Source organism: Lissotriton helveticus, chromosome 10, assembly GCF_964261635.1.
Source record: "Lissotriton helveticus chromosome 10, aLisHel1.1, whole genome shotgun sequence".
In the NCBI taxonomy this organism is placed as follows: domain Eukaryota; kingdom Metazoa; phylum Chordata; class Amphibia; order Caudata; family Salamandridae; genus Lissotriton; species Lissotriton helveticus.
Window position 1 is genome coordinate 12,773,183 of NC_136071.1, and position 20,722 is coordinate 12,793,904.

Sequence of the window (20,722 nt, forward strand, 5' to 3'; positions counted from 1 at the left end):
TCTGCCTGTCTGTAAAATCTACAGGCAACCTGACCATGTCAGGGACTGCATTAGGACAGAGGTCCAAAAGATGTTGGGTTGGAGCTGGGAGTTATTGAGCCCTCAGAGAGCCCTTGGGCCAGTCCAGTAGTCCTGGTGCCAAAACCTCACACCCAAGATGGTAAGAGAGAGATGAGGTTTTGTGTGGACTACAGAGGTCTCGATGCTGTCACTAGGACAGATGTCCATCCCATCCCCAGGGCAGATGAGCTCATTGATAGATTGGCTTCTGCCAAGTTCTTGAGCCCATTTGACCTGACACCTGGTTACTGGCAAATCAGACTAGCTGAGGATGCAAAAGCCAAGACCGCATTTTTGACCCCAGGAGGACATTATCCATTTGTTGTAATGCCCTTTGGTTTGAAGAATGCACCTGCCACTTTCCAAAGGTTGGTGAATCAAGTTCTCACAGGACTGGATGACTATTGTGCAGCTTATCTTAGATATTGCTGTCTTTAGCTCCACCTGGGGAATGTTTTAGAGGTCTTGCAAAAGGCAGGCCTCACTATCAAGGCCACAAAGTGCCAGATAGGGCAGAGCAAGGTTGTGTACCTGGGCCACCTGGTAGGTGGGGGTCAGGTTCAACCACTGGAGAGCAAGATCCAGACTGGACTCCTCCAATCACCCAGACACAGGTCAGAGCTTTCTTGGGCCTGTCTGGGTACTACAGGAAGTTTGTTAAAAACTATGGTCCAATGTGACACCACTGAATGACTTAACTTCCAAAAAGATGCCAAAGAAAGTTCAATGGACAGTTAGCTGTCAAAAGGCATTTGATGACCTGAAGCAGGCCATGTGTACTGCACCTATTCTGAAAAGTCCAGATTACTCCAAAGAGTTCATAGTCCAAACAGATGCTTCTGAGTTGGGTGTGGGAGCTGTACTTTCACAACTGAATATAGATGGTCAAGACCAGCCAATTGCTATCATAAGCAGAAGGCTGACCCCTAGAGAGAAACGTTGGTCAGCTATAGAGAGGGAGGCCTTTGCTGTGGTTTGGGCCCTGAAGAAGCTGAGGCCATACTTGTTTGGCACTCACTTCAAGATTCAAACAGACCACTAGCCCCTCCTATGGCTAAATCAGATGAAGGGTGAAAATCCCAAACTTCTTAGGTGGTCCATTTCCCTACAGGGGATGGACTTTACAGTGGAACATAGACTTGGGACTGACCATGCTGATGGACTCTCCAGATTTTTCCACTTAGAACATGAAGACTCAACTGGTCAAGGTTAGTTTAATGTCCCTAAGTTTGGGGGAGGGGGTTGTGTAGGAGAGTAGGGTCTGCTTCCTATGGTCACCCCCACTTTTTGCTTTTGCTTCTCTGGTTTTCGACATAGATGTGGCTGTGGGCCTGCTGATCATACCCACAGCCCAGATGCACTTTCTCTAAATTTACACCATGTACTCTAGGTACATCCACAATTGGGAATTGGTTCACCTTGTCGGCCCCTGTATAACTGTACTCTAGGTACTCAGGGCATAGGTGCAACCAAGGCCTACCAGGGGCTGCAGCATGTATTATGCCACCCCTGGCTGGCCATCCAAACTGACACAACTGGCTGATCACTCAGCTGGGGCAAGGCCGTGTAATCACCCTTGCTTAGGTATAGAATTCCTATATCTACCCTTGTATATTGACACATAGTAACCTATAAGTCACTCGTATGGCAGGCCTTAACAATCCTGGAGGCAGAGTGCTTGGTTATATGTGAGATGAGCTGTCTGCAGCTTTCAGAAGCATGTCCTTATAGCTGTTCTATAATATTGCCATACCATATACTCATGTTGTTGCTGACTATCCCGGTTAAAGTTAACCAGAGCCCCAGCGTCACAAAATGGACGCTGCTGCCACCGCCACAAGTCTGACCTCCTGCTGCTTGGGAGTCCTTCCAGTCGCGGAGGTTTGGACAATAGGTTTCCTGCCTGGAGAGGTGTGAGCACCACCCCAGACAGGACTTTGTGTATTGGGACAGAGAGGGCTGAATATAATGAGACACTGCCTGGAGCACACTAGGTGCTCCATGCATACCCCAGTTCAAACCGGTTGCTGGGGCACTCAAGGCCCAGCTCTGGCGCGAAATTGGACAAAGAGGGGGTGTAACCACCCCCCTTCCTGGTCCCACCCATAGGAGGGACCTAGAAAGTAATCCAGCCCCTTTTAGTTGTATAAAGGTAGGAGCTGAGTCCTGAGACTTTAGATTAATCATTAACCGAAACTTGACACGAAACTCTGGACCTTCGACATTTTGCTGAAGCTGAAGACTGAAGAATCTCCCTTGTGGCCAAGGAGTGACCGCCCTGGGCAACCAGGCACCATCCAGCAAATCAACGTCTGGCTTTGTCGACGTTCCCGCCGGAACCCGAGCACAGAGCCTGACAAGACCCATGCTTCCAGGCCTCTCTGACCCTCTCTTCACAACTGCAGCACAGCTGAGATCCGTGGAGGCGACAAGACACGTGGGACCGGACATCTTGGAAAGCCTGCAACTTGCTAACTGTGCAGCTCCTGAGGCATCCTCGAAGCTGTGCACTGGGGACTGAAAAACCCCGAACCCGAGCTCCACCTGCACTCATCTTCATAAGATTCTTCCGCCTCCTCCTCCGAATCTAATAATTGCTCCGGCAACTTTAACAGTGAAAGAACCGTCAAAGACTAGCCCCGTCTTTCCAATAGTGAAGCTGTCGTAGACGGCGAGGGTAAAGAGACTGCAGACAGCGCAGCTGACCACACCTGTAACTCGCTACATGATTAGAGAGGAGGCGTCGACGGTACAACTGTCGTCCGGGTCGTCGACTGAGAAGGAGTGAAACCAGTAGTCTTTGATGGAACAGTAATTTTTGTAGATGTCGACGATGTTTTAGTCGACAAGGCAATCTTCGACTATCTCGACGACAAGGTAGTCTTCGTCGACGGTCTGGTTGTCGACTATGTAATCTTCCATGACGATAAAGTAGTCGACGAGAGGGTCCTCTTTGTCGACGATGTTGTCGACTGTAGGGTAATCTTCGTCGACGAGGATGACGTCGACGGGAAGGCGAACTTCGTTGACGAGGAACCAGTCGACGGGATGACTTTCGTTGACTATTGTTTCGACGACTATGAGCTGGTCAACGGTACCTTCATAATCTGTCGACGGTGGTGCGTCGGCGATCGATGGCATAACCTTAGTTGACGAGATGGGACGGATCTTTACATGTACCAGCGTCGACTGGGAAGGAGCTGAAGACATAACTTCTCATCGCCAAAACCTGGGATGGTAAACAGTCGACGCCGAAGATGCGTCGACGTTGAGAATCGTCGACGGTGGAGTCGTCGTCGTCGTCGTCTGCTGCAGTCGACAATGTCTTTCTGAGGTAAAACTTTTTTAGAAGTTCCTTTGGAAGATGAAGATTTTCCAGATTTTCTCGGGGGCATACCAGGTCCAGATTTAGAAGGTGGAGAAGCCTTTTTTGAGGTAGAAGTTGAAGGCACGCCAGAATCCTTGGAGGATTGGACTTTTCTCAACACCTTTGCCCCAGGACAAGTTATTTCTACCTCAGTCTTCGACTTTCTAGAGGACCTTGTTGACCCCGAGGCTATACTTCCTACCTCAGAAAGGAGGTTTTCCTGGTCCTTGATCTTCTGGAGCCACAGGAGAAGACGACCCTCAGAGACAGGGAGGGTCTTCTGAGGAAAGATTCTGCAGATCTTACACTCCTTACCTCATTGTCTGGATATAGACAAACATTTCTTGTGTGTATCTTCCTTAAAAAGCCTAAGCTTCCCACAAGTCACAAGCCCTGAAGAGGGATTTAGAAGACCTCTTTTAGCAGGTAAAAACCAACCAAAGCTGTGAAGAAAACTGAGCAGAGCTCAGGGAGACTCCCTTCACACGACGTGCAGTAGAAAATCTGAGAGCCTGAGCCTCTGGGGAGAGCATTCTAGTGGGTGCTGTTGCCTGATTGGCTGCAGTTTGGTCTATACAAAATGACTAGGATAGTCATAGCTGTGGAAGTTTTTTACACTGTAGCTTAGGGCTACTTTACTTCCTGGTTAGTTATTACCAAGGTTTTTGGGTTTCTTATAGGCATATTGCATTTTTATATACCGTGGGACTCCCACTCCGACAACGGGGAATGATTCAGGCATGTGAATCTATGAAAGACACCAATACTGGAGAACCAGAGATTACAGGTAAGTAACTATTCATATGTGTGTGTGTGTATATGTATGTATGTGTATATATGTATATATGTGTGTATATATGTATATATCTACATATATGGTTTTCACACATGTGATGTGTTTCGGGGGTCCCGCACATAGGCGGGAATATTCATGTGCTTATGACTTTGATGAGGATAACCATGGAAGAGAACTAGGATTATAGGTAAGTAACTTATCCTTATTTACCTTGGGTAACACCTTATCTGGTAGAGACTGATTAGCCCCAGATTCCTTATCAACCCACCCATCCTCCCCGCTTTGCAAATGGATTTCTGGTGACAGGCTTTTTTCGCTTTTGAGGGCACTAGCTTTCTATACCAATGGTCAGTGCACTTCGTGGCTCTGCGCTTCTGCCGTGAAAATTAGCGAAAAGTAACTGGTCAGTGCACCTATATGGCGCCTATATACACCTGACGAATGTCCCTTCTGGCGCGACGCTGCCAAGCGGAGCCAAGCAGCCTCACCTACTGGTTCTCAAGGGTACTTCTTGCAAAAAATGTCCAGATCCAGTCTGACGCCTTGGGTTAATTCTAATTTAAGCAATCTGCTGCTAGATAGTTAACAGATAAGGCGTTACTGAAGGCAAGTAACTTGTTCATCTGGCGCGAACTTAGGCAGTCTGGACCCACAGGGTTAGTGCTTTAAAGTTTTCCTTGTCCAGTCTGATGCCTGGGGAATGTTCTAAGGTGCGGAATCTCCAGTTAGTCTCTACCAGAAGGCCACATATTCTAGCACATTTTGAAACCTATGACTGTGGTGTCCTAATCAAAGTGCAAGTGTGAAGCTCCCTTCCTCACTTTTCTTTTTTATCTCCACTCCAGGACTTTTAACTGGGCGTTGTCCATGGGAGGCAAGGTGCCTGTATCAGAGGGGCTTGAGCACACTGACCTTCCAGATGGAACTGGGGAGTTTCTAGATGCCTGGCTCATGCTGGTTGAGAAAATGGTGAACCCGACGACGGTCTTGGAGTCCCCACATTCCCTGCCAGCGAAGGTGCCTGGAGGGCAGGCCTCGCCTCAGTTTAGTGCCCTGCGCTTTCTAGTAGTGACGCAGAAGGTATGCATGGATATATACACTTTTTCTCATAAAACGTTTTCACTGTCAAAATGAATGAGCTCTAGCTCATCTCCAGATCGGTCTCTTATGATACTTTTCTTGCATTAGCTAATGTCCCGACTTCGCACTTCTAGAAAGTATTTATTCCTTACAATTCCAGTCAAATTAGGAAAAATAATGTAAATTTCTCCTAACTTTAGCAAAACAAGTAATAGCTGTTGTGAAATTGTTATATAGCATGCATCTCTGTTCACATGTTCGTTATCGTGCCATCTAAAGCTTCAGTTTAGAACCTTCCCTCATTTTCTTTTGTAGTTGTCCTCCAGATGAGGAGCCAAGTAAGGTCACAGTGCCCCACTATGTAGTCTCCATTTTCTGAGGTTTGTTTTGCGCTATTTGTTGCGGATTCACCTCCAAAAGCTGTTTGGCTATTGTCAGAAGCACAAAATAGTAACACGGGTCAATATCTGCGAAGTGTTTCCTTACAGTGGATTGTGACGTAACCACAACACCAGCACGTTGAAACAGCATCAAAAACCGAACAGGCCAAGAAATCTACGCTATGGCTGAGAAAGTGCCATCTTTCTTGCATGGTATGTGTAGGAACTGGGGTCACCAGTTCACCGGGGGGTAGCTAGGCGCGAGCAGGTAGGCACCCGAAAGCTTTGGTGTGAAGTGACCACACAGCACACACATCCACTGAGACCATGAAACGCACACAATGACTGACACCACACCAGTGAGGTTGATTAAAACAGTACTCTTTTATCTGGAATAAAATGCAGGGTATTCAATTACTCAATACATTAACTCATCAAAGCATTTCATCAGGGGAGCAATTTAATAATCACTGTAGTCTGTCGCAATAACCATTTCATTAGAGGAAATCAAGTTTAATTTCTCAGCAGTAAACATTTCATTATGTAACTGTGGGCTTTAAGGAAATGCGGCACTATGCAGGAGTAAACATTTCCTTAATCAGGAATAACCATGTCCCTAAAAATCAGGCAACACGTCCTTATGCAGTAGAACTAACATTTCATCAGGTAAATAAACACTTCCTTAGAGAAGCAGTAGACCCATTTGTGTAAATGACCAGGCAGCATTTCATCACCAAGCCTAGGTAGCTAATTTATCTAACAAGAACCCATTTATCAACTCATTAGGTCTGTGGTTCCCAAACTGTGCGCCGCGGCGCCCTGGTGCGCCGTTATCGGTAGCCAGGGGGCGCCGCACACGATGTGGGAAAGATAGCGTCTGGTCGTGTGTAGGCAATAAATATTTTCCATCTAGTTGAGGCCCTACCAGGGCCTGAATGCAGGATGAACGTATTGCAGAATGTCTCGTCACCTGGTCTCTTTGGTCAGACAGAGGAAGGAAGGCTAGCGTAGAGGAATGAACACACACATTATTAAACTTTTTTTCCCTCTGTCTTGACTGCACATACCGGTTTGTGACTTCTGAAGAGGGTCCCACGAGGCACAGCAATAACAGGGCGGGCGAGCTGCGTCTGCCAGTAATGGCGCAGAGGCTACATCTGCGAAAACACGCGCAGCGATGTCAGTTTGAAAGGCACTTGCAAAAGATTAATTATCGAAGGCCAGATATTATATTTTCACAGTAGTCTTTATATCCCGAAGTGCCCATGATATTATTGAACTGTAACTTTTGTTGCTAGAGACATCATTTAAACTATGTTTTTGGAGGCAAAACATGGCACGTCACCTAATTATTTTTCAGATGTGGAAAGTGGGTATACATTCTCTCAGAGATCATGTGATCTCAGGCCTGGTGTCCTGCGAACAGGGGTTGGCGGCGGGCTAGAGGTCTCTTCCAGAGCTGCAGCCCGAAGACATGTTGGAGGGGCGGGGGGGGGGGGGCAAGTGCCGCCTGCCGGGTGGGGGGAGGAGGGAGAGGGGACGAGCAGCGTGACACGGGCTTGCAGTCTGCTTTGATTTTCATCAGTGACTATTAAAACTTCAGGGTGCCAGGCAGCTCTCATCCCATTCACAAAGGCTACGGCTCCAAATTACAATTAGTTAAAAAGTAAATTTATTCAGTTTTACAGCAGGGAGGTTCAGCTTTTTGCACGAATTGGATTGACCTTTGAACAGTCTTCCTGGGATGAGGTTCAAAACTCGGTCCCCACTGGGCCTTGTGTCACTACTGCTAGCTGCAGAACCCTTGTGCCGTCATCAAACCTTTCTTTCCCAGCACTGCAATGCACAAGCAGTGCATCCAGAAATAACACACAACGCATTGGTAGTATTCAAAAGAAGAACATCTTTTTCAAGTTAATCTGTTTCTTGTCATAAAAATGGAGCAAGGGGTGCTGGTAGCTTAATTTTGCGATCTACCATAAATACTGCAGTCTTTGTCTGCCTTGCTCAATAGAGATACATGCTAGAACTACAGGTGGAAAGCTCTCGTTCCTCCCAGAGCCTGTCACATAAAGATGGTTCTTTCCTTGTTATTTTCCAGTTGCAAGACGCATCCTCCCCGGGAGTTCCACTCCTCTTCCCTGACAGTTTTAAGACCATGATGAGTGCTTACAAATGCCCTTTCATTAATTCATAGAGAGTATCTCTCCATGCACACCTGCAGTATTTCTTATTTTTGAGATTTGTGCTGCAGCTCCCGCTCCTCTTTTTGCAACATCTACTGCTAACACCCCATGTGTAGTTCTTGGCACAACACACCCAGCTGCAGCTCTGCCTCTCGCTGCATCTACTACTGCTCCTTCTTCAATGTACTGTATCTTCTGCTTCAGTTCCTGTTACACTCATTGCTGAAACCCTACTATAGTTTGTTTTAGTTGAGTTCCTCCAGCTGCATGGTCGATTGCTGCATTCCTGCTGCATCTCTTGCTTCAGCTCGTCTGCTAGCAGTTCTGTAATTCATGACTCAGCTTCTCCGGCTGCAGTCAATAACTTGCCTTCTATTGGATTTAAAGCTGTACCGTTGGTTTGTTTGCTCCAGCCCTCTTCCAGCAATTCCTGGCCCTACTGTCGGTTAATCTTGCTTGTGACCACTCCTGCTGCACACCTTCTTTATTTCTTTTATTCCTTCCTTCATACCCCAACATCTGTAGCATCCACCGATGCCCCTTGGCTATTATATTTATTTGTTACAACTAACAGGCAGACTCGGCCTCATGTATGAAAGTTTGAAAATGATTAGACCAGTGTGCTCTGCCATCCCAATAAATTTAGGAAGCCAACAGGAAGTATTCCCGAGGTCGTGCATATACCCCCCCCCCCCCCCCCACCCATAAAAAAATGGTGGGGAGCCACAGCCAACTGCCAATTAGGTTAAGGGAGCGACGGGTTAAAAAAGTTTGGGAACCACTGCATTAGGTAAAAGCAGATCACTGATATCGCAGGGGACTGTGTAGGAGAGTGGGGTCTGCAATCCTATGGTCACCCCAGATTTTTGCTTTTTGCTTCACTGGTTAACGACTTTCCCTGGCGGTGGGCCTGCTAATCAGACCCACAGCCTAGCTGTTCTCTCTCTAAATTGACAACCATGTACTTTAGGTGCATTTACCAATTGGTACTGGGCCACCTTATCAGTCCCTGTACCCAGGGCATAGGTGTACCCAGGGCCTACCAGGGGCTGAAGCATGTATTATGCCACCCCTGGCTGGCCATCTAAATCTGACACAACTGGCTGCATGACAGCTGGGGCAAGGTGGTGTAAACACCCTTTGCTATAGATATAGTATACCTATATCTAACCCTAAAAATGGACACATATATTCCTATCAGTCACTCCTATGGAAGGCCTTATCAATCCTGAAGGCAGAGTGCTTGGAATTATGTGAGATGGTGCTCTGGCATGAGCTGAGCCCGTTTGCAGCTTGCGGAACCAAGTCCTAATAGCTGTTCCATGAGAACGCTATACCATATACTCTTAAGTGCATTATAATCCTCGCGGTTAAATGCTAACTCTGGTATAACATTATCAAAACATGTCGAGTAAGGTGTCATACGATTTGGAATACTACCCCCTCGCCAATTCTGGCGACGGGGATAGCATTCCACCCTTCTAGAGGGACACGACATGTATGTAACTGTGAACCCCGGTTAAAGTTAACTCGAGCCTCAGCATCACAAAATGGATGCTGCCACCGCAGACACAAGTCTGACCTCCTGCTGCTGGGAGTCCTTCCAGCGAGGATGGCTTGGACAAAGGGTTTCCTGCCTTGGGAGGTGCTAGCACCACCCCAGACAGGATTTTGTGTATTGAGGTAGGGAGGCCTGAAAGGAATGAGACATGCCTGGGGCACACAAGGTGCCCTGTGCATACACCGGTTCAAACCAGTTGATGGGGCATCCCAGCCCCAGCTCTGGCAGGAAACCGGACAAAGGATAGGGGGTGTAACCACCCCCTTCCTGGTCCCACCCAGGGGAGGGACCTAGTCAGTAGTGCAGCCCCCTTTAGGAGAATAAAGGTAGGAGCTGGCCCCATTCCAAATTAGATTATCCTGAACTATTCTACAAGAAGAAACTCTGGCCTTCGACGTTCTGCTCCACAGAAGACTGAAGAATCTCCCTTGTGGACAAGGACGCCACCCTGCACAAGCAGGCACCATCAAGCGTCCAGCGGCTTCACTTTGTCGTCTTCCTTCGAGGATCTAGACTTCAGAGCCCGACGAGACCCGGATTCCCAGACCTCTCCGACCTCAACCTGCATCTACAGCAAAGCTGAGACCCGTGGGTGCGACGAGACACATGGGACCGGCCATCTTGAAAGAACCTGCACTTCACTTCCAGCACGACTCCCGAGGTAAACTCGACCAAGTGCTTTGGGGACTGAGAAGCCCCAACCCCGAGCAGCCCCTGCACCGAAGATCAGCCCTCCAGCATCCACGAGATCTGCGTTGGGCCCTTCTGCTTTGTTGCTGTTCGACGCGTTGTCTGGTCACTTGCCGGCTGGCTAGTGACCTCCCAGACGACCCTTTGAATTTTCACTGCTGATCTGGTTGCTCCAGATTGGCCCTTGCTCCCTTCCAAAAGAGGGGCACCCCGGACTCTCCTAGTCCGCACCAGACGCTTTCTTCACTCACCGCGTGGGTTGCCTTTGCCAAGGCCTGTTGCCTCCAATCCCGGATCCAACACCGCCGACAGCGAGAGCCTGCGTGGGACAGCTCGTGCCTCCATCCTGGTCGTCGAAGACACCTCCTGGTCCACGTGGCTGCAGTCAAGCGTCCACTCTTCACCTGATCGCGACGACGACATCTGGTTCCTTCCTGGTTCCACTCCAGTCACTGGCTAGTGACTGTGAACATTGTCCCCTCTGCTTTCAGGTCTCCTTCAACAATCCACAATTGGATTGCACTGGACATCTTCCTCCTGGTTGCCTGCAGCATCTTTTCTTACAGGCTCCATAGACTTCAACGCGAGAACCCGACACACTTTGACACCTATGCACCCGCAGCCCGTGGGTGAGGTATCGAGAGCATTTCGGTGCTCAAGGGTAGTTTAACTGTCCTAGTGTCCAGTTCCACAGTCGTTGTTGTCCTATCTAGTCAGGATTGTCCGTACTCACCTTTTCTTTGAACTGTACTGTCTATAGACGTTGTTGCGCATCTCGCGTGTGAGTTCACACTCTGCACACACGTTCCGTGGGTCTCCTATTACTTACCTGAAGTTAGTATAGCGTGGTCCCATCGATCCTACAGCATCTGGACAGCTCCATTCCGATTATCGACTTTCACATTCCACTTACTTAGTATATGGTTTGTCGTGCCCCTAGGGCACCATTGTAATTTTGTGCAACTTGTAGTATTTTTTCATAATTGATTATCATGTGCTTAGCCCTCTGACCTCATAAAGAGTTCAGAGGTGTTGTTATTAATAAATATACTGTTTATTTTCATAACAACCTGTGTGGTGTCCTTTCATCTGGTATTCAAGGGGTTATATTGTGGTAAATCAGCTGGCTTCACATGCTAAAAGAGTTTAGCCTAAGACTGCTTTGTCCATGCTACCATTAGGATAGCTGGTCTATAAGGTTGACTTACAACCAATCACCATAAGGGTTGTTTGGACTGATACAAGGTGATCACTAGAACTAGTGAGCATCATATATCAGGCCAACTTCTCACACTGCCTTCTTGCTGGGGCGCTGTTCTTCTTGTCTGTTGACTTCGAACTATTAAGGGCTCGGCTGCCCTCTGCACTGGGTAAGTTTCCCGGTGGAGGGTTTTGCTGCGCTTCTGCCTCTTCTCCTTGGAGTGTATGGGTAGCTCTTCTTCTGTATTCCTTTGTGTTGCCCGTACCTTTGACTTCCGGTGGAGGTTCCTGGTGCGTTCACTGTGCTTGGGGTGTTCTTGCCTCCTTCGTATTGCCTTGTTTTCTCCTGTTGGTGAAGGCTGGATGGCCTTTGTCGTTCTAACACATCCCTTTGCGGCAGGTGTTCTTCCTCAATGCTGAGGTTCTTTTCCGCTTCGGGCGTGTGACATCACCTGTTGCGGTGGACTGGGTTTTTTCCCTGTCCCCGGGACTGGTCCCCTGTTAGGGGTCTTGTGCTCGTTTGAGCTGGAGAGGTCCTCTCTGACACTCCTCCCCCTTGGGTATGGCTAGGGTATCTATTCTACGTTCAGGAATTTGCGGCTAGTAGTCTCTATCAGATATAAGAGTTACTTACCTTCGGTAACGATGTATCTGGTAGAGACGATTCTAGCTGCAGATTCCTTCACGACCCACCCTTCCTCCCCGTTTCTGCGAGGACCTCTCTCGGTCTTCTGTTCTCGCCTGCTTCAGGGCGACGGTCTTCTGCGGGTGTTCCCCCTTTCTTCTAACTCCCTCCCTAGGGGGATGCTCGCCTTGTTGTTCCATCCCTTCTGGTGATTGGTGGGCGAATGCTTTGGTATCTGTGCGCCCATGCATTTGGTGTCCAATGTAGGGGTTGTTGTGCCCGGATTCCTTGGGTTTGCTTGCATTTCTGACTTAGTCCTTGGGGTGAGGGCCCCTGGCTGGTTCTCGCCCCTCAGTTTTCCCATTTGCCCTAACCTAAAGTCCAGGAGCTTTGCTCCCACAACCAAGTGGCCTGCTCGTCAGCAGCCACCAACCGAAGGCCCCCTATCCCCCATTGGATAACATTGGGCCACTGCACCCAGCCACGATAGTGCAGCTGATGGTGTAACAGTGCATCCCTGACCCTTGAGGGCCCCTACGGCTACCCCCAGAACCTCAACTCCCATTACCAAATACTTGCCCTAAAACCAATAACACTATTTTCCTCAATAGTATAACATTGATTGTTTTTCTTGGAAAAGTTTCTAAGTTTGGAGTTAGCACAATTTTAAAGAACTTCTTTAGGTTTTCTAACAAGAGATTTTACTTCCATGTTTACAGGAAATGTCCCAGTGTAGTATCCAGGTATACTACACTGTGTAAGAAAAGTAATCTCAAATGTAACTTACCTGTAATCCTACTGAAAATCCTATACAAAGTATATGTACTGTATTTACAACGCATTGCATTTCTCAAACAATACTGTAATCAAAACAAGGTGGATATACAATTACAATCCAAAATGCAAAGAATTTAGTACTTGCATGTGCCAGGCTTTCTTGGTTCTAGAAAATATAACAAAAAATATTTTTATGAAAAAACAATTGGTCTGAAGTTCAGTCTTTGTATGTGAATTCATTTGCTGACTGAGTGTGTACAACCAATGCTTAACACGGTCCTCTGATAAAGCCTTGCTGCTCGCCCACACTAGCACAAATAGTGAGGTGCATTCTAACTTTACCTCTGCCTACCTTTGGGGATCCACTGGACTCTGTACACACTATACCGTACTTTGGTTTAGTATATACAGAGCCAGCTCCTTGCGTTATCTTTGAGGTCAAACCACTCCGGGTTAACTGAGTGAAATGATTTATGAAAAAATGAGGGAAAGCTTTGTGGGCAGGGGGACTGAAGCACACTGACTAGAAAAACAATAGTCAGCGAGGCAGCGGTATGCGGTGCACGGAAGGGGGGGTTAATGGCTGTGGGGGATAGAAGCATATAAAAGATGGTTGAAAACTGAATTTCTTAATTCTTAAGGAGGGCTTGATGAAAAAAGAACCAAAATTGTGCAGAAGTGAACAATCTTTTGCAGTATTGTGCTCTGCATTAATATCTGCTCGACCTTGGCTACAAAGCAGCTTCTAGAAGAACTGTATACTCATTGGGCCAAAGCTGTTACCAATGTGTTTGAATATAGAGTACCTGTCCTGGACATTTGCCAGGCGGCTACGTGGGCATCCATCCACACGATCACAAAGCACCATAGTTTGGATAGTCTGGTTCGTCGAGATGATCATTTTGCCCACTCGGTCCTGCAGTTCATCCACAGATCAAAGTGGATACTGATTTCGTATCTATTCTAAAGGTGAGTATTCTGCTGCTAGAATTGTCTTTCTGAAGACCAAGGTTCGAGGCATGTGGGCTGCTGAATTTATATCTGTGCATAGATCGCCGCCTAGTGTTGGGTCCGGATGATTGCACATTGTTGTCCTGGAAGAGTCTTCGAAGTATCACGAGATAGGTGGCTCCTCCCTCGGACTACAGTGCGCATGGGCATCCTCTCCATCCCCAGATTGTTTTTCTCCGCCATTGGGTTCGGATGTACTTTCCTACTCCAAGTTCGGAACCAAGAAAAACTTTTCAAAAGGCCTTCGAATCCGTCGGTATTGTTCAGCGCTCGGTGCCGATACACTTTTTACAACTTTGTTGCACTCCGGTCGTCGAATCGGGCCGTGAGGCCTTCTCGACACCACGTGGACCGACTGTCAATGGAACGAAGTCCATTCAAATACTGCCCGCAGTGTAACTCGAAGTTCCCGCACACAGACAAGCATCCAGTGTGCAATAAATGCCTATCTCCAGATCACAATGAAGATAGTTGCCTAGCCTGTGCCCATTTCCGATCGAAAAAGACTATTCGGAATCGACGGGCGGCGAGGCAAGAAATGCAACGGTCAACGCCTGAGCCCGATAACATCTTAGACGATGAGGAAGACCTAGCGAGCGCCGAAGACTCGGATCAAGACGAAAGACAATACTCGGAGCCCGACTCCAAATATTACCTCGAAGAGGGAGAACGAATCGTCTATCTCGAGGAATATGATCAGGACATCGTAGCAGTTGAAGACTACTCCAATGACGACGAGGGGCGAACCGCGAGTACACCGCCCCATATAGACACTACAACTCTATCAGAGACTCGGGTCGAGGCATCGCCAGCAGGCCTTAGCCGAGATCAACATTCTCGTTCTACAGCCCCGCCATACCGCCAGGCTAAGAACATACCAAAAGAGCCCTCTGAGACACAACATACGACATCGGTTCCATCGAAACCTAAAGTAGTCGAAAATACGGTCTTCGGACCGAATTACGTCGAACCGAAGGTAACTAAGCCGAAAGGAGTCGACCCGAAGGCCACAGTACCAATACAACCTTCGAAACCAAAGACCGTCGAGGCGACATCGAAGACCAAAGCAGTCGAGTCGAGCTTGAAGTCGAAGGCCGTCGAGTCAACCTCGAAGCCAAAACACATCGATTCGACACAAAAACAAAAGCACGTCGAATCGACCCCCAAGAAGCACGTCGAATCGAGCAAAGCAGCCTCAGGTATCGACAAGGGGAAAAATAAACGGTCGCCGAGAGCACAAGGCCTACGCCCAAAACTACAGTCGAACCGAAAGCGAAACCAAAGGTGGCCGAAAGAAAATCGGTCGAGCCGAAGCCCATCGAACCGAAAAAGGGCGTCGAGCCAAAACCGTAAGCTCCAAAAAAAACTAAAGACACTGTCGAACCGACAAAACCTCTCGGTCCGAAACAGGTTGTGAAGCCAGCCAAAGACGTTCAACCGACAAAATCTGTCGAAAAACAGCCGAATCCGATCCAACCACCAAAACCGGTCGAAGCCAAAAAAAGCATCGACCCGAACAGACAAAAACAAAGGTTACAGCACCAAAACCAACGACTGTGGAAGAGGAGCTTATTCACCCAGATCCCTCCACAGAAGACCGGTCAAAACTCTATATTGACCCAAAGACTGGTAAAGTGACTGTTTATACCAAAAAGAAAAGACCTCTGCCAACTGAAGACCTTTCCAGAATCCCCCTAAAGAAAAAGACTGTGCTACCTCTCCTATATTCTTTGAACCTATCAGTCCAGTTATGTCTACTACTGCCCCAACCTCACCTGCACGCTCTGACTACAACCCAAATGAAGATCAGGACGCAGATGTAGGGTTTGGTTTTCCACAAAACCCACTTGCAGAGCCAAACACACAGCCATGGGGTGGAGGAGGAGAACCAGACACTGAAGGGATTCTGCCCATTACAGACCCTGCAGTATACCCCACTAAGCCATCACCCACAGAGGATAGAGCAGCAACCTACCACAATGTAGATATGCACTCTGATGCTATTGAGGAAGACTTCCTCTGATACACTAACATCTGAGACACGTTAAAACACTCCCAATGTTAAAAGGGGTATTAAAACATGCAAGTGACATTTTTAAGGACAGTGCTAGAGCACGGGTCATAAACCCTAGAATTGAGAAAAAATATAGGACTGCACCTATAGATCCTACATACATCAAAGGGCAGCTACCCCTAGATTCCTTAGTGGTATCCAACGCACGTAAGCGTGCAAACTCCCAGACTACTGGAGAAGCCACTCCTCCAGACAAGGAGTCTAAAATCTTTGAGGCATCACACAAGAGTGGCGGCTCAGGCAGCAAACTCATGGAGAATAGCCAATACACAGGCCTTGCTGGCCAGATATGATAGGGTGCACTACGACAGTTTAGAAGAAATTCTCCAACACTTACCTGATCCCTACAAACAGCAGGCAGATTAACTTATACAAGAGGGAAAGCTCATCACCAATGCCTCAATTAAATGTGCCCTAGACACGACAGACACAGCTGCCAGATCCATCAATACAAGGGTGCTGCTAAGGCGCCATGCATGGCTTCGCATGTCAGGCTTTAAAAATGAAGTCCAAACGACAATTCTTAATCAGCCAATCAACCCAGACTTTTTATTTGGTCCAGCAGTTGATTCAATTCTGGACAAAATGAAAAAGGTGCTGAAACTGCAAAGATTATGGGAGCTCTTCAGTCCCAACAACACCGGGGCTCCTTTCGTCGCTCCAATTATAGAGGAGCGCGACTAACATCACAGCAGTCCTCCAACTACAAAAGTAACACACAATCCACATATAACAAAAACGCCAGCAGGGGTGGATATCGAGGAAACAATACCAAGGGAAGAGGTCGTGGAGGCAACGCAAATAGATCCTCCACTAACACCAAGCAGTGACTTCTTGGCACTACCCCCAGACCACATAACACCAGTCGGGGGAAGAATACAACCATTTCTGCCAGTCTGGTTAAATATCACCACAGACAAGTGGGTCAGGCAAATTATCCAACATGGCTATTGCCTTGACCTCAACTCCACCCAACATACCACACGTGCACCGTCCCATGTCACAGGAACATATAACATTACTGCAGCAAGAGGTCATCAGTATGCTGCAAAAGGGGGCCATAGAACCAGTCCCACTGCAACATCAGGGAACAGGAGTATACTCCCTATACTTCCTTATTCCAAAAAAGGACGTGTCTCTCAGGCCAATATTGGACCTCAGGCCCCTCAACCTGTACATTTTGTCGGAGCATTTCCACATGCTCACTCTCCAGCAAGTCTTACCATTGCTTCGCCAGGGAGACTTCCTAGCAACCTTGGACCTCAAAGATGCATACTTTCATATACCAATACACCCTGCTCACAGAAAGTATGAGGTTCACCATTCAAGGACAACACTACCAGTTCAAGGTCCTACTATTTGGGGTGACAACAGCTCCAAGAGTGTTCACCAAATGTCTAGCTACAGTGGCGGCACATCTCAGAAGACAACACATCCATGTGTACCCTTATCTGGACGACTGGCTAATACACGCGCCAACAGCCCAGCAATGTGCCGACCACATGTCAAAGACCATACATCTCCTGCACAGTTTAGGATTCTCACTAAACTACCCAAAGTCACACCTGCAACCCTCCCACGTCCAACAGTACCTGGGAGCAACAATAGATACACTGGCAGCAAAAGCATATCCCAACACAGCACAGGTTCAGGGAATGCAGACGCTGATACAAAAGTTCAGACCCCAACACTCACTACCAGCTCGAGTGTTTATGCAGCTAATAGGCATGATGGCCTCGTGCATTCATAGTCCCTCATGCCAGACTACATATGCGTCCGCTACAAGAATGCTTAGCAAGGCAGTGGAACCAGGCTCACGGGCAATATCGGACTGGGATGGGTCCAGGATGCTGTTGACTTCGAGGTAGTGGGTGAGTTGGATGTTGACTATCTTCTCGATGATCTTAGCTGGGAACAGAAGCAGGGAGATTTGCCGGATGTTTTTCTGTTAGCTCGGGTCTGCCTTTGGTTTCTTCAGTAGGGCGTTAATCTCTGCGTGTTTCCAGCTTTCCGGGAAGGTCGCGGTCTCGAAGGAGGTTTATGTTGCGTAGGTGGGGTGCGATGGAGCTGCCGGCTTTGTGAAGATGTGGTGTGAAGATGTGGTGTGGGAAAGGGTCAGACGGCGAGCTGGAGTGGATTGTGCCCATGGTCTTGATTGTGTCTTCTATGCTCACGTTGGACCAGGTTGTCAGGGGGTCATCATCGGTGGGGTGAGGTGGTTCCGGCGTGTTGGGGCATGTTAGGGACATCCGGGGGTTGAAGCGATCGTGGATGTCTGCGATCTTGCGGTAGAAGGAGGTGAGGGAGTCGCACAGGGCTTGTAACGGTGGGATGGAGCTGTGGTTGGAGAGTTACTTCACGACGTTGAAGAGCTCCTTGCTGTTGTGTGTGTTGTCGAGGCGGTCTTTGAAGGAGGTCCTTTTGGCGGTCCTGAAGAGGTGGTGGTGGTTGCGGATGGCGTCTTTGTGGGCTGCACGGTTTCCCGGTGTCTTCTCGCTGAGCCATATGTTCTCCAACTCCCGACAGGTGTGCTTTGACGCTAGGAATTCCGGGGTGAACCAGTTGGCTCTCTTGCTGATGTCTTTGAGGTTTTTTTTTCTCAGAGGGGCTAAGGTGTTGGCGCAGTCATCCATCCATCATCTCAGGGAGCGCGCACCCTCCTCGGCGTTGGAGGGGTTGGTTGATCGGTGGGTTGAGTGCGAGGTTAGTCTGTAGTTGTACTTCGGGGGATCTGTAGGGTGCGGTGATGTGCGATGGGTTTCCGGAAGGTGAAGTGGATGCAGTGGTAGTCGGTTCAGGTGGGTTCCGAGATGTGGCTGAAGGAGACGTGTGGCTAGAGGAGAAGATGGCGTTGAGCGTGTGTCCGGCGATGTGGGTTAGCGATGTGATGAGCTGTTCCAGTACGAGGTTGTCTATCAGGGTGGCGGAGTTGCTGTTGCTCCAGGTGGAAGTTCAAGTCTCTGAGGAGGATGTAGTCGGTGGAGGTCAGTGCATGCTGATGAAGTCGGCGATGGCGTTGTAGAATTGCGGTCGGGGTCCGGGTGTTCTGTAGACGAGGGTGCCTCTTAGGGTGGTCATGGGGTCCGTGTGGATCTGGAAGTGCATGTGTTCGTCGGTGCTGAGTGTCTGTATTTGTTGAGACCCTGATGGTTTTCCTGTGGACAATGGCGATTCCTCCTTCAACTCCGTTGGTGCAGTCTCCGCGGGCGATCTTATATCCGTCAGGGATGGCTATGGCGATGTCTGGGGAGGAGGCTTCGTTCATCCAAGTCTCGGTCAGGAAGGAGACGTCAGGAGATGCGGTGTAGAGTAGGCCCCAGAGCTGGACAGCATTATCTCCTTCGGGCCTTAAGGAGGTGCCTTCCGGTCCCGGGGGTTTGTCTGGGGGCCTTAGCGGGCCGGCGGCTTTGTCCCCGGCGCCATTGGCGACTAAGGTCCCGATGCCGCAGGGCCCACTGGATCCAGGTCCGAGTCGCCGCTGGTCTACCGCACGACCCCTCTGCCGGCGTCGACTCCCAGGGTGTCGCATCCCGACGTCGTCCCCGATATATATTCTCTCGCTCTCGCTCTCGCTCTCGCTCTCTCCCCTCTCTCTCTCCTCTCGCTCTCGCTCTCTCCCCTCTCTCTCTCCCCTCTCTCTCCCCTCTCTCTCTTCCCCCCTCTCTCTCTTCCTCTCTATCTCTCTCTCTGCCTCTCTATCTCTCTTCCCCTCTCTCTCTTCCCCTCTCTCTCTTCCCCTCTCTCTCTCTTCCCCTCTCTCTCTCTTCCCCTCTCTCTCTCTTCCCCTCTCTCTCTCTTCCCCTCTCTCTCTTCCCCTCTCTCTTCCCCTCTCTCTCTTCCCCTCTCTCTCTTCCCCTCTCTCTCTTCCCCCCTTCCTCTCTCTTCCCCCCTTCCTCTCTCTTCCCCCCTTCCTCTCTCTTCCCCCCTTCCTCTCTCTTCCCCCCTTCCTCTCTCTTCCTCTCTGCCTCTCTCTTCCCCCCTGCCTCTCTCTTCCCCCCTTCCTCTCTCTTCCCCCCTTCCTCTCTCTTCCCCCCTTCCTCTCTTCCCCCCTTCCTCTCTCTTCCCCCTTCCTCTCTCTTCCCCCTTCCTCTCTCTTCCCCCCTTCCTCTCTTCCCCCTTCCTCTCTCTTCCCCCCTTCCTCTCTCTTCCCCCCTTCCTCTCTCCCCCCCTTCCTCTCTCTTCCCCCTTCCCCCTTCCTCTCTCTTCCCCCTTCCTCTCTCTTCCCCCTTCCTCTCTCTTCCCCCTTCCTCTCTCTTCCCCCTTCCTCTCTCTTCCCCCTTCCTCTCTCTTCCCCCTTCCTCTCTCTTCCCCCCTTCCTCTCTCTTCCCCCCTTCCTCTCTCTTCCCCCCTTCCTCTCTCTTCCCCCCTTCCTCTCTCTTCCCCCCTTCCTCTCTCTTCCCCCCTTCCTCTCTCTTCCCCCCTTCCTCTCTCTTCCCCCCTTCCTCTCTTCCCCCCTTCCTCTCTCTTCCCCCCTTCCTCTCTCTTCCCCCCTTCCTCTCTCTTCCCCCCTTCCTCTCTCTTCCCCCCTTCCTCTCTCTTCCCCCCTTCCTCTCTCTTCCCCCCTTCCTCTCTCTTCCCCCCTTCCTCTCTCTTCCCCCTTCCTCTCTCTTCCCCCCTTCCTCTCTCTTCCCCCCTTCCTCTCTCTTCCCCCCTTCCTCTCTCTTCCCCCCTTCCTCTCTCTTCCCCCCTTCCTCTCTCTTCCCCCCTTCCTCTCTCTTCCCCCCTTCCTCTCTCTTCCCCCCTTCCTCTCTCTTCCCCCCTGCCTCTCTCTTCCCCCCTGCCTCTCTCTTCCCCCCTGCCTCTCTCTTCCCCCCTGCCTCTCTCTTCCCCCTGCCTCTCTCTTCCCCCTTCCTCTCTCTTCCCCCTTCCTCTCTCTTCCCCCTTCCTCTCTCTTCCCCCCTTCCTCTCTCTTCCC

The 20,722-nt window shown here is 49.4% G+C and overlaps 1 protein-coding gene across 2 annotated transcripts in view; it reads left to right on the forward strand.

Moving 5' to 3' along the window:
• The window catches only part of HUWE1 (HECT, UBA and WWE domain containing E3 ubiquitin protein ligase 1), a 1,655,742-nt gene that overhangs the window by 471,675 nt on the left and 1,163,345 nt on the right, over positions 1 to 20,722 (forward strand). For both annotated transcript variants that reach the window (XM_078664564.1, XM_078664565.1), the window contains one exon: positions 5,069 to 5,303. In XM_078664564.1, the coding sequence (XP_078520690.1) occupies positions 5,069 to 5,303 (235 nt within the window). The remainder of the gene's footprint in view (positions 1 to 5,068; positions 5,304 to 20,722) is intronic.